This window comes from Magnolia sinica, chromosome 15, assembly GCF_029962835.1.
Source record: "Magnolia sinica isolate HGM2019 chromosome 15, MsV1, whole genome shotgun sequence".
NCBI lineage: Eukaryota > Viridiplantae > Streptophyta > Magnoliopsida > Magnoliales > Magnoliaceae > Magnolia > Magnolia sinica.
Window position 1 is genome coordinate 62,273,746 of NC_080587.1, and position 13,321 is coordinate 62,287,066.

At 41.2% G+C, this 13,321-nt stretch overlaps 1 protein-coding gene across 5 annotated transcripts in view; it reads right to left on the reverse strand.

Annotated features, from left to right (window-relative positions):
• Nucleotides 1–13,321, reverse strand: part of LOC131226714 (cleavage and polyadenylation specificity factor subunit 3-II) — a 101,702-nt gene that overhangs the window by 51,502 nt on the left and 36,879 nt on the right. For 4 of the 5 annotated variants that reach the window (XM_058222352.1, XM_058222350.1, XM_058222349.1 and 1 more), the window contains exon 6: nucleotides 5,145–5,281. The exons of the other annotated variant lie outside the window; for it this stretch is intronic. In XM_058222352.1, coding sequence (XP_058078335.1) covers nucleotides 5,145–5,281 — 137 coding nt within the window. The remainder of the gene's footprint in view (nucleotides 1–5,144; nucleotides 5,282–13,321) is intronic. 5 annotated transcript variants of the gene reach the window in all.

The following is a 13,321-nucleotide window of genomic DNA, read 5'->3' on the forward strand; positions in this document are numbered from 1 at the left end:
TTGTAGGCATGCACTACACAATTCAAGGGGTCCTAAGATGCAACTATATGCGCCTAGACTCAACTATATGCGCCTAGACTCCACTATATGCACTATAGGATGCTATATGAACGAAATTACACAACTCTACAAAAATCCAGCAATATAGTTGTCAAAATAAATAGACAACAGAAAATTCAGCAATGTGAATTGCTAACTTTCTGATAATAGAAATTTCAGTAGCCTATATCATGAATTATGGATCTCTAAACAGCCCTAAATGAATGGGTGTGGTGCATAGTAAAAAAATATGAACTAACCCCTAATCATGCAATCTATTCCCCTATGACAAACCAGGCTCTGATACCAAAATTTGATGCAGGAGATGAAATTAACCATGGAGTCTAAGAAATCAAGTTTATGATTATGCCAATATTAAACAGTCACAAAATTCCATATCCTACATACTATCAAACATTCAAGAAGGGGAATCTATGGGGGTCCAAGCCTACAAAACAATTAGGGCTGGATCAAATAAAATTATAAATCAAACAAGCCCAGAGGAGTGTAAGAATCACCCGTTCTTGCATAGGATTGTTCCCGACTCAAGAGATTCATTAAGTTTCAATTTGGGGGAAAATCTAGGGTTTGAAAATTGAGATTTGGGACCCCTTTGGGTTACGGAATTCGGATTATGAGGTTTTCTAGATGACGGTTAGGGGTCGGTCAATGTATTCGAGGGTACAGGGACTGATTTAGCAATTTTCAGATTTAACAATTCCATTGTACCACATGTTGATCATGTTTAAGAGTGAATATTATAGGTAAATCTAAGGAGGTTTAGGTAGAGGATTAATGGGGGATCCTATGGGGAGGTTTTAAGCTAAAAAAAGGAAAGAAACTGAGGGGAAAAGAAGACCTAGGATGGGCCACGCACGCTGGACAGCAGGTTGGCCTGGATGCACGTGTGTGACTGGACGTCCGTACGTGTGTGGGGCCTACAAATTTGGAAAGGACTCCTAGGCTAGGATCGACCGGGGGTGGGTTGTTTCCACACTAACAATCACTTTGATCCAGCACATGGTTTGTGCGTAGTACTCCGCCGAAGTTTTAGCCCCATAAATGCGCCAGAATCTGAAAACCTTCTTGTGCATTGCTGTAGGAGAGGATTTTGATGTGAAAATTGGTGAATCTGATGGTAAACGAGGTGTTGAGGATGATGGATGAGATGTGAAAGAAGATGGTGATGATTTGGAGCGGGTGTGGCTTCACGCCACGGTAGTCAACCCTTCGAGGAAGGGAGGGCTTCGCACTCAATTTGATCTTTCAAATCAATGTGAGAGAGAGGAAGAAACGCAGGATTTTTTATTCATAATATCATGAGAATCCATACATGGGATTGCTTTATTTATAAGAAAACCCTAAATCCAAAAAGACAAAACTACCTTTGCGCCGCGCGCACTAATACCAAAACTAAAATAAATAAAATAACTAATCCAAGTAATCAAAGTCGGTGCATGATGTTTCTAATAATAAAAATAATAAAAACTCAAAATCCTAAATCATCTATAGTGGGCCACGATCATGAGTCCGATGGTAGGATCTATGTGATGATCGGGTCCATTCCAATGCTCCATAAAACAACCCCCTAATTATGGGGTCCTCCAAAGAAGTCGTCGTCGATCTAAATCGAAAGTGGGGCCCGCCTCCTCCTCGAATACGTGCGTAGAGGGGGCGTGTGCATGATGTCCCCATCAGCCAAACTCGTAAAGCGCTTCGTAATTTTCCCTTATTTTTTTCGACGATGGAAGTCAGGCTTAACGGTGAATTCGGAATGTATTCTGTGGATTCTAAAAAATAAAAATAAAAATAAAAATAAAAATGCTTCCAAAATTGCCCATGCGCACATTGCCACAATGATTCTCTCTCGAATGGATTGCGTACAACACAACCAAACTTTTAACGTGTGGAACTTCTCAAGGGCCCACCATGATTTGTATGTTGGATCCTCAATGTCCATCAAATTTTCCAAATCATTCTAGAGCATGAGCCCAAAGATGAGGCACATCCAAAGCTTAAGTGGACTACACCACATAAAGCAGTGAGAATCGAACGACTACTGTTGAAACCTTCCTAGGGTCCACTATGAGGTTTATTTTTCATCTAACCTCTTCATAAGCTCACACAGACCTGGATGAAGGGACAACACAAATATCAGCTTGATCAAAGCTTTCTATGGCCCCATGAAGTTTTCAACAGTAAGTGCCCAATCCCCACTGTTTCCTGTAGCGTAGCCCGTTGAGCCTTAGATCTGCCCCATATTTGTTCTTATGCCCTAAAATGGTATGGCAAAATGGTGGACAATGTAGATCTGATACATACAACATGATGGGGCCCACAAAAGTTCCACATGTCAACCCTTCTAGTTTTCTTCTCTCCCTGGAATGTGCCACGTTAGATTCTAAAAATCCGGGATGTTCTTTGGTATTTCCACAGAGTATAACCCTTGATATGTAGGCACTCAGAAATCTTATATGTGGCATATATCAACTTAAATTGAACGGTCTAAATTGTCAAATCCACTATCCATTGGTCAAAGTCCGAAAACCAGATTCTATGGACAATCCATATCGTTGATTCATGATCCTTGTTTTTGGAAATAAGAACATTGCATAGTTTTCATTTCTAACCGTCCAATAGTCAAATAAGGATGATCTTTGGTTCATGATGCATCTAAGCTTTGACCCATGGTCCAAACAGTTCATAATGCAAGGGCATTTTCACACTAGGCTTGAGTGGGGTCACTTGTGGGATGCAGGGACACTCGGGGTGGGTGCGGCCCACGGAGGAGGTCTCGTGTTCGATACTCCTCACCAGGGGTGATTAATGCGCATTTCACACCGGGCTCGAGTGGGGTAGCTCGTGGGATGCGGGGACACACTCGGGGTGGGTGGCCCATGTGATATGGGGCCACGAAGGGGGTTCGGCCGAGGTCCTAACCCATGCGATGTGATGCCTGGGCTATGAGATAAAGGGATTAATTTGCCACACTCTAACCGTTCGAGCTTTTAGAGCAAGTAGTTAATTGTCCTGCATCAAATTAGTATCAGAGCGGGAGGTCTCAGGTTCGAGACTCCTCACCGGGGGTGATTAATGCAGGGGCATTTTCACACTGGGCTCGAGTGAGGTCGCTTGTGGGATGCAAGGGCACACTTTGGGTGAGCGCTGCCCACGAAGGAGGTCTCGTGTTCAATACTCCTCACCGGGGATGATTAATGCGCATTTCACACCAGGCTCGAGTGGGGTAGCTCGTGGGATGTGGGGACACACTCGGGGTGGGTGGCCCATGCGATTTGGGGCCCACAAAGGGGGTTCGGCCGAGGTCCTAACTCATGCGATGTGGGGCCTGGGCTATGAGATAAAAGGATTAATTCGCCATACTCTAACAGTTCGAGCTTTTAGAGCAAGTGGTTAATAGTCCTGCATCAGTTCATTTGTATCCAACATATGCAATTTCGAAGTGATCGCACAACATCCATCACACTCTGCCAGCGTATCAAAAATTTCTCACACACCGTTGCATAGCGGGGCACATAGCACAGACGTCGGTATTGTGTGCTAATGGGAAAGCTTTGTGGGGCTCACCACGTTGTATGTGTTTTATCCACACCGTCCATCCATTTTCCAAATCAATTTAGGGTATTTGCCCAAAAATGAGACAAATCCAAATCTCATGTGGACCACACCGCAGGAAATAGTGGTGAGTAAACACGCACCATTAAAAACTTCCTAGGGCCCACTATAATGTTTATTTTACATCCAACCTGTTGATTAGGTAACATATACATGGATGAGGGGAAAACACACATATCAGCCTAATCCAAAACTTATATAGCCGCACGAAGATTTTAATGGTGGGCATTCAATCACCACTCTTTCCTATGGTGTGGTCCACTTGAGATTTGCATTTTCCTCATTTTTAGGCTCATGTCCTAAAATGAGCTTAAAAATGGATGGACGGCATGTATAAAACCACAGATCATGGTGGGGCCCAGAGAGCTCTTCCAGTCGTACATAGTACCACTATGTGCTACCCTCCACAATTTGAATCCTTTTTGCTCCTGCAAATCTGGTAAAAATAGAAAATCATGATTAAAAAATCATGTGATGTACCTTATTTTTGGGCTTTGGATGTACCTCATTTTTGGGCTCATGCTCTAGAATTATCGGGAAATTTTGATGTACATTGTGGATATAACAAAAAAAAATCATGGTGGGGACCATAAAAGTTCCACACGTTAAACATTGTGTTGTGTAGCAAGCAATCTATTCGGAAGGGAGAAATTCAGCGTATTTTGTGAGCTAGAGTCATCAGAAATAAGTCAAATGACGTGGACCAATGGGAAGCGACGGCACTGCAATCTATTCAGTGGGCATTGAGATGTTGGGCGTTGTTGAGATGTATTTGTTTTATATACACACTGTCCATCCATCTTGCGAGATCATTGTATGGAACGAGACAAAACAAATGAGGTAGATCTAAAGAGGAAATGGACCACACCATAGAAGCAGTAGGGATTGAACGCCTGCCATTGAAAACTTCTTGCAATCCACAAAAGTATTGGATGATGCTGAGATCTGTGTTTTCCCTTCATCCAGGTCTATGCAACCTTATGAACAAGTTGGATGGCAAATAAACATCCTAGTGGGCCCTAGGAAGGTTTCAACAGTGGGCACCATTGTCTCACTGCTTTCTATGGTGTGGTCCATGTAAGCTTTGGATCCTCTTCATTTTTGGGGTCATGCCCTAAAATGATACAGCAAAATGGATGGACGGTGTGGATATAGAACATATTACTAAACCCTTCATAATGTTAAACATCTTCAAACAGGAGATGGGCAAATGTGTCAAATTAAAAGATTTTGGACATTTCACACGTTTGGTAACAAACAGGTGTTTCAAATTCAGTACTTAATTTTCAGACTTCAGCACTTCTTCAGACAGCTACCAAAGAGGTTTTTAGACTTCAAATTCAGACTTCAGATTCAGATTTAACAAACAGGCCCTTAGTTGTATTGATAATTTAAATAGGCAACATATCAGTATCATGTACCCAACAAACAAAACTTCAATAGCAAATTAAAAATTAAATATTCTTTTTTACTCTGTAATAAGGAGGTCCAATTGTAAGCGATCAATTTGAGCTGCTCCAAGATGTCTATCAGGTGTCATATTGTAGTCCCCTGTATACACCATTGTGTTGCCTCCTACCTTTGCATAAAACATTGCTGCTCCAAGAACCTTAAAATACCCGAGACATGCACAAAGGTCAGCAAACAGAATTGACACCATATATAATCAGGATAAAAAATGGAAACAACACTATGAGAACTCCAGTAGAAGATGTAGTAAAGCAAATAATCATTCACAGATGCAAAGCAAATAACCATTCATATTAAAACAACACATGCGTCATGCAACAATGCTCATGAATATAGCTTGCTCCACCATAGTGTGATAGGCTATCACATACAATCAAAGTTTAAGTACAACAGCCATATTACCAATGTTTTAAAACCCTGACTAGACTTCTACCAGTTTTTGTGGATGGTAAGGTCCAACTGCCAGGCCAACCAGTGAGACCTGCTCTGGCCATTTAGATCCAGAAAAATAAGCTCTGAAAAATAAGTGCTGAAAACTTAAAATGCTGAACCGTTATTAAAAATTAAAATAAAATAAAATAAAATGGGGGGGGTATTAATTTAAGAATTTGAATTTCCCAAACGATCTGAACAGTATAAAATCACTGAAAATATCAAATTTCACTGATAAGTGCCAAAAATAACTTTTATCAAACAGACTAAAATCTTCACAAAAAATATTATATTAACATAGTAGTTAGTGTTACCGTGTTAAGAGTATTTTATTTTGGAGTAGAAGCCATGGGTTCAAGCTTTAACTAGCATGGTTGCTTTATTAACAAAACACTCATCCACTTAATTGACTAGGTTTACAGTGATCTGGTCCATTTTGGTGGCTGTTTCCATCCAAACCCATGTGATCCTCCAGTCCGATCCGGGTTTTAAAAGACTATTTAAATGGCTATGATGCCACAAGCTGCCAATCTACTCATTCATGCAACTTGTTAAGCATATTACAATAACATTGTACACTTTCGTATTATATGGGATAAGACACTAGCCAAGTAAATCAGCTATACATTCTACAGAGGTATACCAGAAATTTAGTAACCACTAATAATCATATTGAACCCACACAGGATACCGTGAATCATAGATACATAATACATTCACTCCAAATTTTGTTGTGTTCTCATGGTATTGGAGCGAGGTTAATCAGAAGAACCAATAACAGTGTGTGACCTAAGAGGTGGTTCAGGACCACATGACCAATGGGAGCATTCTCAATGTCATGTAGAAAATAACAGAGCAAGATTTATCTACTAAAGAAAAGTCATTCTGCTGAGATGAATAGAATGAAAAGAGCCCAACAAAGAATACATCCCAAAACATGTAGATAGTTTGTTTAGGGGTCATGCATCTATAAACTTTTTTTTTATGAGCTGCACGCTAGGAAAAACAAACTAAACAGATTTAGCTGAAAGCTTATTTTCCCATGAGCAGAAAGAAAAAGAAAATGTGCAAAACTGGAGGCACAAAAGACTTCTTTAATTGGTTGTCTAGGATAAAGTCACGAACACCTTAAGAGACATTGAGTGGGAGATAATTTGATTAAGATCACACTTATCAACACAGACTCTCCCCGTAATAGTGAGTGTGCGCCTTGCTTGTGAAGAAGAAGAATATAAGTGCATGTGTGAAAGTGGGAGTGCAACTTGCAATGTGACCGCATCTACAAGTGGGGGTAGGTTGGGTGGATTACGACGTATGTTTAGCAGTCAACGGGAGGCATCTTAACGTAATGCCCCTGTGAATGTGGAAGTGGAAGAAGATGAGCCAAGGAGACCCTCTATTGATGTGATCCTATTTAGGAAAGAATCAACTAAACAAAAGAACATAACAAATGTGGAGTAAAAGTTCCATTGAGAAGTTGGGTAGGGAAACATCAAAGCTATTTATACATGCTAATATACCCCCTAATGTGGCCAATTCTCCATATTGTCGAGTGGTAATTGATGCAGCAGCAAAAGCAGGTGAAGGAATTAAAGCTCCCATGGTTAGGGAGATTAGGAGAAAATGGAAATATGTAGAGTATGCGTCTGTGAAAGCATACGTGGCTAGCAGGCTAGAGGATGCACAATCATATGCGATGGTTGAACTGGCCCAACCAGACACAGCATGATCAACTTTATGGTGTATTACCACTTGGGAATGATGTACCATGAGTCAATTGATGCATCATATGAAAGAAAAAAATGTTAATTATATTTTTTTACTTCATAGGAGAATATGGTGCAGATTGTTACATATAACAAAGCAACATAAAAGGTTGCAGGACAAAAGTTGATGATAAAGAGTACATATATTTTAGTCACCGTGTATTGCCCACTATATTGATCTTATATTAGAAGATATTGGCAAGAAGAATGTTAAGAAAATGGTCGAAAGGGGCAAGAGAAGTGACGACATTTATTTACAATCATAATCAAGTAGTTGTAATAATGAAAAGGTTTATGAAGGGAAGAGGGTTACTTAGGCTCGTGGCGACTAGGTTTGCAACTAACTTTATAGCCCTGGAGAGTATGTACTAGTATAGGAGAGAGTTAAGTGAGATGTTCGCTTCCCGAGATTGGCTCAACACAAAACATGGGAAGAAGACATCAGGGACACCGGTTAAGGTTGTGAAGACCATAAGGGACAACAAATATTGGAAGAAGGTCCAAAAGGTCCTAAAGGTGTAACCACTAATAAGGGTACTCTGTCTTATTGAAACTGACGAAGCACTTACCATAGGCTTACTCTACGATGACATGGATAAGGCAAAGTTGGCAATTCAATGTGATAATTCAAACTGTGAGGTCTACTGGAGGATGATCTACAAGAGATAGACAAGACAATTTGATGCAGGACAATTAACCACTTGCTCTAAAAGCTCGAACAGATAAAGTGTGGTGAATCAATCCCTTTATCCCATAACCCAGGCCCTGCATCCCATGGCTTAGGACCTCGGCCGAACACCCCTCGTGGGCCCCACATCACATGGGTTCTGCCTCACACAAGCCACCCGCCTCACACAGGCCGCCCACCTCGAGTGTGCCCCTACATCCCACAGGTCTCCCCACTCGAGCCTGGTGTGAAAATGCCCCTGTATTAATCACCCCTGGTGAGAAGTCTCGAACATGAGACCTCCCACTCTGATACCACTTTAATGCAGGATAATTAACCACTTGCTCTAAAAGCTCGAACTAATAAAGCGTGGCAAATCAATCCTTTTATCTTATAGCCCAAGCCCCACATCCCATGGGTTAGGACCCCGGCCGAACCCCCCCTCATGGGCCCCACCTCACATGGGTTCTGCCTCACACACGCCACCCGCCTCACACAAGTGGGGCTCACCTCACACGGGCCACCTACCCCGTGTGCCCCTACATCCCACATGCCACCCCACTCAAGCCTAGTGTGAAAATGCCCCTACATTACAGCTCCATCACAAACTTCATGCAGCAGGTTACCATCTAAATCCTAGATACAGATATGTCCAATCATTTGTTACGGATGATGAGATTCGTGTTGGGATAAAGAATGCGATAACGCGATTAGAGCCTAACTTAAATATGCAAATAAAGGCATCAAATGAATTAGATACATGTGGAAATCACTAGGGTAGCTTTGGAAATGCTCTTGCACAACATGCAATATATAAGTTGTCACCTGCCAAATGGTGGATAAATTTCGAAGAGAGTGTGAAGGCTCTCCAAAAAATTGCAGTAAGAGTTTTGAGCCAAACGACATCTTCCTCTAACTGAAACTGGAGTTGTTTTGCACTTATTCATTCGAAGAATAGGAATAGATTGCAAACTAGGATGTTGGACAAACTCGTCTTCATGCACTACAACATGAGACTAAGAATGCGGCGGCATCATAGGAGTATTATTGCAGTAGTCGCCGATGACATAGACTATTGTCCAATAAACTTAGACAATATTTATGAGGACGACTCGCTTCTACCTTGGTTGGAAGCAAAAGAAAAACAAATAGAAGAGGATAGTGAAAATTTGGAAGTGGATGATCCAATAATAATACACACGATGCAGCAAGAGAGTCATACAGTTGTGTTAAGACCCAGAATGAGGGGCAGCTCAGTGGAAGAGTACAAGCAATAGTAGCAGCAAGACCGAGACGGATGATCAAGGTAGTGATGGTGATGACACACTTGATGTTGGTCCGCACACCGGCATATAGCCATCTACAAATCGGGAGGCCAATGAGCATCGATATGGTGCGTGAGGTCAAACTTGTGAGTCTACTAAGTCACGATACAAACAGCGGGAGGAGATTGGCTCAGGCATTATGGATATTCTTACAAGCAATCGGATTATACGGAGCCTATTTCGTCACATTCATGTTGGAGTAGTCTTGATCCACATGTTCCAAAGGATTACAGATATCCATATCCAAATCCAAATCCAACTTATTCACAACAGCCCAAGTACGGGCACCAGTATGATTATTCGACGGGCATTGGTGGATATCCTTACTCGAAGTCGAAGTAGTTGTCTATTCAAGATCAGTCGTCCTCTGGTTTTGTTGACCTAATCTTTTCCTCTAGCACCTACTCCACAACTGCAGCCTGATGATAATGAGGACGTGGAGGTTGAGCAACCACAACAAAGTAGATTTTCATTTTGGTCATGACTCGAGAGTTTTAGGGCCTGTTTGAATTTCCAAACCAATGGTAAATACATGGGAAATGAGTAACGATCTTACATCTGTTTGAAAACTCATAGGTATTTCCGCTTGGAAAACTGATCCAAATGGACTGGTTTAAATTTGTGGGCCCCTTTGTGATATATATGATGTATCTATGCCGTTCATCTATTCTATCATAATATTTTGAGGCATGAGCCAAAAAATGAGGGCGATCCAACACTCAAGTGACCCACACCAAAGGAAACAGTGTCCCCAAAAAGTTTTTAAAGGTAGTTATTTGATTTCCTAACTTCTGTGGTGTGGCCCACTTGAGCTTTGGATCTCCCTCATCTTTTTTATGATGCCCTAATTTCAGTTAGGATAATGGATAGACGGTGTGGATAAGCCACATATATCACCATGGGCCCCACATATATTTCACAGCATTATTGGTTTTTGTGCCGAAAAAAGCCAACGTCAAATCAAGCATTGGTATTGCTGCTGTAACTCCTTAAGGAAATGATTATTACTCTTTTCCCATGTATTTACCATTGGTTTGCAAAATCAAACAGGCCCTTAATAAGTATGTTTTTTTAACATTATTTACATTTAAGTATTTCTATACCCATTGCCCACACATTCACCAAGCACACGGTTGACACTGTCGAACTTGTGCTTAAAATAACTCCCTTGACAACCAATCGAGTAATCCTTAATCAAGTTGCGGGGGAGTAAATCAAACACTACTATTTTTATTTTTTTTATATATCTTGAGGATGACAAGACAGGAATTACAAGAGATGAGAAATCTCTAGCATGTTCAAGACTTTAAATAGAATAAAGTAAACATTGTAATTTATGTAAGTCCTCACCTCACACTCCTCAAGGACAGGTATGTAATGTAGAATTGTAGAGTAAATTATGAAAAATACTAGCAAACACCTACACATGTGAGATATTTTGATATTAAATTCATTCTAATGTATCTATCATAGGTATTAGATAGAAAATTAAATCTACGAGTTTTGCAGTCAATTCTAGCCTGCCATGTTCATAAATTCATCAAACCACCCGATACAGCTTTCTCACCAAAGAGTGGACCATTACACCACCATAAACATGTTCGAAACTATAAATGAATACATATTTGGAATGTTTAGAATTTTCTGGATTTAATGGATTTTTTTTTCGATTTTTTTTTTACAACAAAAAATTTTTGACCATTACGGGGGCTATATCAGCTGTTACAAGGTTGTATCGACCGATACAGCTCGTAACCGTATCAGTAACGGTGGGCACCGTTACCGTGATGGTACACCTCAGTGTGAGCTCAGCCCTTATGATGTCATCACCTTAGAGCATGCCTATCAAGTGGTGCAAGACCTTAAGCAGTATCTGATACCGCAGTTCATGAGGGGATTCAACCCTCATGAGTCCAATGTCAAGGTCACTCCCCAAGGAGCCAAGCCTAGTATTGGGGGTATATCCAAAGCCCTTACTGGTACTCAATCCCACATTAGGGATGTTAAGGATAAAGGTCTAGGTAGTACCAATTCAACAAGTGCAATGTTACAACTACCGAGGATACAGGCATTTTGCACATCAATGTCCTACAAAAGAGCAAAATAAGGCCCTCGTCATTGGCAATTTGGATAAAGACGTGGCTAATCAGGGCGATTGCAAAGAAGAAGAATATCAGCCCGAAATTGGTGTTAGTGATGAAGGAGTTGAGACCGCCACTCGCAGCTGTTAGATGCGCCTTAAGCCAGACTATAAAAAGTGATGATTGGCGCAGGAATTCAATTTTTCACACTTACGCCAAGTGTGGTGACAAAAACTGCAAGGTGATCATTGATAGTGGCAGTTGAACGAATGTGGTCTCTATTAGCACTGTGGATCACTTAGGTTTGATAGTCATTCCTCACCCTCAACCTTATCAAGTCTCATGGGTTGATGCGTCTTCGGTTCCAGTTTCTCAACGTTATCTCATTCTCATCCAGTTTGGTTCCTATATGAACACGTTGAGATGTGATGTTTTGCCTATGGATGTAGGCCACATTATTTTGGGCAGACCCTGGTTGTATGATCACGATGTGACATTATTCAGTTACTCGAATACGTGTTCATTTATACATGTGGGTAAGAGGATAAAGTTGAATCCTCTCCCGCCCAAAAGCAACCTAGAAAATAAGGACGTTAAGAAACGTGATTCGGGAGATGTGAGGAAATTCCAACTTGAGTCTCTCCCTATAATAAATACCAAAGAGTTCTAAAGTGATACTAAAGCTGATTTGATGGTGTAAGTCCATGTGGCAAGTGAGGTCACACCTAAGGTTAGTATAGAGATGCCACCTAAGGTTACACCTGAGGGTAGTGTAGAGTTACCACTTGAGGTGAGTCCGATATTGGGGAGTCCAGTGATGTTATCCCAGAGGACATACCAAATAAGCTTGCACCCATGTGGAACATTCAACATGCCCAAGATCATATCTCCAGGTTGACTCTACCAAACCTTCCTCACGGTCAAATGAGTCCTGCAAAGGGAGTGGATCTAGAAAGGCAAGTAGATGAGCATAGGATGCCCATATATCTTATTCCCACGTTAGTCTCTCACATGGGTTATTAGAGTCTGCAGATGCATTAACACGTCATATCCATGATTCGCATGTTGAAATTAAAAAACAAATTAGCATGAGCAAGGAACCGTACAAGATATTTGCTGACTCTCATCACAGGTTCAGAAAGTTTCAAGTAGGTGACTGTGTGGTGGTTCATATAAAGCCTGAACAGCATCCGCAAGGGACCATTAAGAAACCACAAGCCCGTAGTGCAGAACCTAATAACATACTGAATAATTTGGGACAATGCATTTGTTGTACATCTTCCACTTGATATGGGCATTAAATCAACATTCAATGTAGAAGATCTTGTGTCTTTTAAGGGTCCAAAATCTATACTTACTAGCCTTTATTCAGACCATCACCTTGATCCTAATGATAACCCTCCCAACCTATCCCATGACCCATGGACTATACCCGACTATTTTTCCCAGCATTACCTCTTTTGCCATCCACACCTACCAATAGAGAAAATATAGAGGATATCTGTGATGAGCAAATGGTTTCCATACAACATGGAGGTTATCAGGAGTACCTCGTCAAGTGGAAGGGCAAACCAAAGTCAAACAATATGTGGATCACAGAGGTAGAGCTTCAGTGACGAGACTCGGATCTCCTCAGAGTGTCGCCATAGCTTTATTTCACCAAAGGCAAAATCTTCTCAGCCGAGGACAATTGATGGGGGCATCCGAGCACCATACCAAAGGAGGAGGGTTGAGCCAGTCTCCTTATAGAAAAACGACCATTTCATGGGGTCCACTTGGCCAATTTACATTCCTAGACACGTTGAAGACCCAATGTGCATGTTTGTGTATATTTGAGGACCCCACGCTAGGAAGATGCACGTAGGTTGCATATAGGAGGTTGATACACACATCGGACCGTTGCATCGA